Below are 6,890 nucleotides of genomic sequence, written 5' to 3' on the forward strand. Positions count from 1 at the left end.
CAGCGACAAACTGATATTCTGTAAAAGGTACAGGGATTGGACTGCTGAGGACTGGGGTAAAGTCATTTTCTCTGATGAATCCCCTTTCCGATTGTTTGGGGCATCCGGAAAAAAGTTTGTCCGGAGAAGACAAGGTGAGCGCCACCATCATGTCACGTTCGTCGTAAAGATGGGACCAAGGCGCAGCGGGAATGTGAATACTCATCTTCTTTATTATGAAGAAAACCAAAATAAACACTTAAACAAAAACAACGACGAGAAAACAGTCCTGTGAGGCACACAGCTACACTTGGAACAACTGCCCACAAATCCCAATGAAAAACACCCCTATTAAAATAGGACCTTCAAGTAGAGGCAACGAGGAACAGCTGCCTCCAATTGAAGGTCAACCCAATAAACTAAGCATAGAAATAGAATACTAGACACAGACATAGAAATAGACTAACATAGAACATTACCCCCCAAAAAACGAAACACATAAAGCAAAGACCCCCTGCCACGTCCTGACCAAACTACAATAACAAATAACCCCTTTACTGGTCAGGACATGACACATCAGTCCTGTGTCATGCCAACAGTAAAGCATCCTGAGACCATTCATGTGTGGGGTTGCTTCTCAGCCAATGGAGTGGGCTCACTCACAATTTTGCCTAAGAACACAGCCATGAATAAAGAATGGTACCAAGACATCCTCCGAGAGCAACTTCTCCCTACCATCCAGGAACAGTTTGGTGATGAACAATGCCTTTTCCAGCATGATGGAGCACCTTGCCATAAGGCAAAAGTGATAACTAAGTGGCTTGGGGAACAAAACATTGATAATTTGGGTCCATGGCCAGGAAACTCCCCAGACCTTAATCCCATTGAGAACTTGTGGTCCATCCTCAAGATGCGGGTGGACAAACAAAAACCCACAAATTCTGGCAAACTCCAAGCATTGATTATGCAAGAATGGGCTGCCATCAGCATGCCAGGGAGGATTGCAGAGGTCTTGAAAAAGAAGTGTCAACACTGCAAATATTTACTCTTTGCATCAACTTCATTTATGAAATACTTGTAATTATACTTCAGTATTCCATAGTAACATCTTACAAAAATATCTAAAGACACTGAAGCAGCAAACTTTGTGAAAATGTATATTTGTGCCATTCTCAACATTTGGCCATGACTGTACATTACTCATCTCATAAACTCAGCAAAAAAAGGAATCTCCTCTCACTGTCAACTGCGTTTATTTTCAGCAAACTTAACATGTGTAAATATTTGAATGAACATAACAAGATTCCACAACTGAGACATAAACTGAACAAGTTCCACAGACATGTGACTAACATAAATGGAATAATGTGTCCCTGAACAAAGGGGGGGTCAAAATCAAAAGTAACAGTCAGTATCTGGTGTGACCACCAGCTGCATGAAGTACTGCAGTGCATCTCCTCCTCATGGACTGCACCAGATTTTCCAGGAAGAACTGGCAAATCTGAGATCCGGGCTCTTTCCTGACCATGGCAGAACACTGACATTCCTGTCTTGCAGGAAATCACGCACAGAATGAGCAGTATGGCTGGTGGCATTGTCAAGCTGGAGGCTCATGTCAGGATGAGCCTGCAGGAAGGGTACCACATGAGGGAGGAGGATGTCTTCCCTGTAACGCACAGCGTTGAGATTGCCTGCAATGACAACAAGCTCCGTCCGATGTTGCTGTGACACACCGCCCCAGACCATGACGAACCCTCCACCTCCAAATCGATCCCGCTCCAGAGTACAGGCCTCGGTGTAACGCTCATTCCTTCGATGCTAAACGCGAATCTGACCATCAGCCCTGGTGAGACAATACTGCGACTTGTCAGATAAGAGCACTTTTTTCCAGTCCTGTCTAGTCCAGAGACAGTGGGTTTGTGCCCATAGGCGACATTGTTGCCGGTGATGTCTGGTGAGGACCTTCCTTACAATAGGCCTACAAGCCCTCAGTCCAGCCTCTCTCAGCCTATTGTGGACAGTCTGAGCACTGATGGAGGTATTGTGCGTGCCTGGTGAATCTCGGGCAGTTGTTGTTGCCATCCTGTACCTGTCCCGCAGGTGTGATGTTCGGATGTACCGATCCTGTGCAGGTGTTGTTACACGTGGTCTGCCACTGCGAGGACGATCAGGTGTCCATTCTGTCTCCCTGTAGCGCTGTCTTAGGCGTCTCACAGTACGGACATGGCAATTTATTTCCCTGGCCCCATCTGCAGTCCTCATACCTCCTTGCAGAATGCCTAAGGCACGTTCATGCAGATGAGCAGGGACCCTGGGCATCTTTCTTTTGGTGTTTTTCAGAGTCAGTAGAAAGGCCTCTTTAGTGTCCTAAGTTTTCATAACTGTGACCTTAATTGCCTACCGTCTGTAAGCTGTTAGTGTGTTAACGACTGTTTCACAGGTGCATGTTCATTAATTGTTTATGGTTCATTGAACAAGCATAGGAAACTGTGTTAAACTCTTTACAAGATCTGTGAAGTTATTTGGATTTTTATGAAATATCTTTGAAAGACAGGGTCCTGAAAAAGGGTTTATGTATATAGAGTTTATGTATATACTGTTCTATATCATCTACTGCATCTTGCCTATGCCTATCATTAGTCACTTTAACTTTTTATGGCTAGGGGTTCCGCTAGCGGAACGTTTCGACAACATCCGGTGAAATGGCAGAGCGCGAAATTCATAAACAATTATTTGAAATATTTAATTTTCATACATTCACAAGTGCAATACACCAAATTAAAGCTTAACTTCTTGTTAATCTAGCCACTGTGTCAGATTTCAAAAAGGCTTTACAGCGAAAGCAAACCATGCTATTATCTGAGGACAGCACCCCATCAAACAAACACATGACAATCATAATTCAACCCACCAGGCGCGACACAAAACTCAGAATAACGATGTAATTCATGCCTTACCTTTGAAGATCTTCTGTTGGCACTCCAATATGTCCCATAAACATCATAATTGGTCCTTTTGTTCAATAAATTCCGTCATTATATCTCCAAAATATAATTTTATTTGGCGCGTTTTATTCAGAAAAACACCGGTTCCAACTCGCACAACATGACTACAAAATATCTAATAAGTTACCTGTAAGCTTGATCCAAACATTTCAAACAACTTTCCTAATACAACTTTAGGTATTTTTAACGTAAATAATCGATACAATTTAAGACGGGATAAACTGTGTTCAATACCGGACGAAAACAAAGTGGAGCGAGCTTTCAGGTCGCACGCCCCAACCACAACAGTACACTAGACTCGACCCTCATTCTGAAAAGCAATACTTCTTTATTACTCAAAAGAAAAACATCAACCAATTTCTAAAGACTGTTGACATCCAGTGGAAGCGATAGGAACTGCAAGCAAGTGCCTTAAATCTAGATCCACATAGAAAACCCATTGAAAACACTGTCACCTCAAAAAAAAGAAATCCTGGATGGTTTGTCCTCGGGGTTTCGCCTGCCAAATACGTTCTGTTATACTCACAGACATTATTTTAACAGTTTTAGAAACTTTAGAGTGTTTTCTATCGTAATCTACCAATTATATGCATATCCTAGCCTCTGGGCCTGAGTAGCAGGCAGTTTACTTTGGGCACGCTTTTCATCCAAAATTCCGAATGGTGCCCTCATCTTAAAATTAAATAACATCACTTTAATAATGTTTGCATATCCTACATCACTCATCTCACATGTATATACTGCTCTATACCATCTACTGCATCTTGCCCATGCCGCATGGCCATCCCTCATCCATATATTTATGTTCATATTCTTATTCATCCATTTACATTTGTGTGTCTAAGTTAGTTATGAATTTATTCGATTTCTTGTTATATAGTACTGCATTGTTGGAACTAGAAGCACAAGCATTTCTCTACACTTGCAATAACATCTGCTAACCATGCGCATGTTGAATGTGTAATATTTTATAAAGAATTAAAACGATGCAATATATTTGCTGTATACGTTGTTGAATGTGACAAATAAAATTTGATTTGCATCCCTGCTGCATTCATATGTATATTCCCATTCCATTGTTGAGTATTTCTTATACAGCAAATATATTGCATCGTTTTAATTCTTTATAAAATATTAGGCCATATCTTCTTGCTGTGGGATAATCTACACAGCATATAATTTATTCATAAGGACCGATACGGATGAGTATCTAGAGCCACCACAATGAGCTTCAGAGGCACTGGACTTTCATTTAAAGCACATGAAAATATAGCACAGTAACCCACGTTGTTGAATTAAGTTTAGTGATTGTCTCTTCTCTGATACAGGTAAATTCACCGCACCAGTGAAAGGAGCATACTACTTCAGATTTACTGTTGCAGGGGTTCAGCACTTATTAAGAACACTGCTACGATGTATATTTTAGACAATGAGTCACAGGCCTTGATCATTTCTCTAGTGGGATCACACTACAGCTGGAGAAATGGGACACGGTCAACATGCGCTTGGGTCCTATGAAAAAGTCTATGATGATACTCATAACCATAACTCATTCAGTGGCTTCCTGCTCTTTGCGAGGTGAGAACTGAGCGTGTTTGTACATGAGAACACCTGAAGGTTTTTGGAAGGTCAAATGGGTCAATAAATGTTTTATCAAAAGTTGCATCACAGTCACTGACACTTGAATAAAATTAAAGATTTTCATTGACAAGTTACAGAAGTGCCTAAAATCAGTTGCCTGATAGTACAAATAATCCAGCGGCGTATCTATTGCAAACCTAATTGTTTTTAAATACTAAGACTGAAGATCAGTCACCATGTAATTAGAGGTTTATTGTGGATATAGATATCCTATGCAGTGGGTAGGGAACGGAATCATTGACCACTATTACATGCGGACAGTATTAAGTCTTATTCAGGATAAGCTGCTTATACGAACCTTTGATATCCCACTGAGTATCCATGAATAAACAATATTCCTCTACCGTTCATATGGGTTAAATTGAACAGTAACTAATATTGACACTGACTGTAGACCTATAACCTTACATGAAGCATATAACTCATGCAGAATTATGCATTTTTTGCAGTAAAAACAAAAATATTGATGTCTTGGGAACTGGAGTGGAGACATTTTTCAGCACAGAGAAAATGCATGTGTTGACACTTATGCACCCAAGCCAATGTAATTTCATTTAAAAAATAAACTGGTCAAACATGCCATGGACGTTTTGCTCAAGACCAATCGTTCCACTGCGTGTTTTGTCCCCGGTGCCTAAACTAAACAACTTTACTGGTGATTACTAATGTAGTCACATGAACCATGTAAAAGTGGTTCATTACCTTGGCATAGAAACCTAAGCCACCAGTGCTCTGTAATGTCTGACACAATAGTTTAGCCCAACCATGTTCATTTGACAGACTGGAGAATAAACCCAAACATATCCCCAGCTGAGTTGAAACTTTTATTTATGTCAGGCAAGACAAGGTAAATGACACATATAATTTATGGCATGGATGAGAGGGCAGCCCAGAGAGTATTAAAACAGATTATTTCTTTGAACTCTCATAGAAATATCAGTAGAGGGCAGCAAACCAAATGCAGCATTGCCAGGTGATCAGTACATTCTGCTTTCAGGAAATGAAGACGAAAGTGTCCTCTCCCAGCCTGATGAAAAAAAGAAAGTCTAAAAAACAAATATGCTCAATGTCCATATAGGAATTACCTCTAAAAACATTAGGGGTTTTACCTCTGTAGATCTCATGTCAGTAGGCTTTTAGTGATGGGCAATTGTGTTCTACAGTAACATCCCTGCCAACCCCCCCAATATATGCTAAGTAGTGAGGAGCTGTAGGCTACCTGGTACTCTTCCAGTTGTCTGCAGGGCCTGAAGCCACAGAGCGCAACATCCACAGGGTCTTCAGCACTCGCTTCCCATCAGGCAGTTCGAAACACTGACCAACCCAAGAGCTACAGGAACCTGGGGGGGATATGATGCAGTTGCATCATAACATTGGTCAAATGCCAGTCAAGGTCAATCAGATTGAGACAAGAGCCACATTGTGGAAGGTTGGATAAGTGCGACACAATGCATTTCTTAACTATACATTACACAACATTAGGCCTTGCTGAACACATCCCAGGGTTTACACACCTGCCTCCCATAACACAGAGAAAGCCACAGAGGTTTGCAGACCCTGATTACCAGTCACACCCAGTAGCTTGGCCTGTTCTGGACCCGTGACTCCTGGAGCAGTCGCCACTGCACTCTGATAAAGGCCTCTGAGCTCAGAACCAACCGCCTCAATAGCAAGCACAGAGCCCAACTCATTTCGCCACACTCCCGTCACATTGCATGGGATTGCCTGGAAGAACACATGCAAAATAAGGTCACCACTACTGTGTCAATAACAGCAGAGACACTTCATGACATAGTATATTTAAAACAGGAAGTAAAAGCAAGTCTCAGATTTCTATCTACTACGTGATCTGTATTGTTACACTGTTCAAATTGTAATAGTGGAGCCCACTGACTAATTGTAGTTTTACCTGAGGTAGCAGCAGTCCCAAAATCACAGCATAGACACTGATACACCTTGCAACAAAACTCATCATGTTTGATTATTTCAAGTTGCTTTGCTGAGCAGCTCGTTCCCTTCTTATACTGATTTACCAAGTTACTATACACTCCCCCAAAACCAATCAGCACCTGCCCTTTCTAACAAGACTTAATTAATGAACAGGGTGTAGATCTCAATAGTCTAGCTGTCACTTCTTACCAGCAGTTAAAAGTCAATGCAGATTGAGGAAAGGAGAGGAAAAGAGGACTATTGAAATTCACCCCTAATTTGAACATTTGCAGCAGGTGTTTCTTCTCTATGAACACAAGTCCTCTCACAAGAGTT

General features: G+C 41.3%; 1 protein-coding gene across 1 annotated transcript; it reads right to left on the reverse strand.

Moving 5' to 3' along the window:
- Positions 1–5,436: 5,436 nt before the first annotated feature.
- LOC106568096 (avidin-related protein 3-like) lies at positions 5,437–6,637 on the reverse strand. The gene is made up of 4 exons (XM_045692743.1): positions 6,535–6,637; positions 6,140–6,350; positions 5,845–5,965; positions 5,437–5,652 (listed from the first exon to the last, which is right to left on the reverse strand). The coding sequence occupies exons 1-4, from the start codon at positions 6,598–6,600 to the stop codon at positions 5,619–5,621; spliced, it is 432 nt and encodes a 143-aa protein (XP_045548699.1). The 5' UTR covers positions 6,601–6,637; the 3' UTR covers positions 5,437–5,618.
- Positions 6,638–6,890: the final 253 nt, after the last annotated feature.

The sequence above is a fragment of the Salmo salar genome, chromosome ssa13 (genome assembly GCF_905237065.1).
Source record: "Salmo salar chromosome ssa13, Ssal_v3.1, whole genome shotgun sequence".
Lineage (NCBI taxonomy): Eukaryota > Metazoa > Chordata > Actinopteri > Salmoniformes > Salmonidae > Salmo > Salmo salar.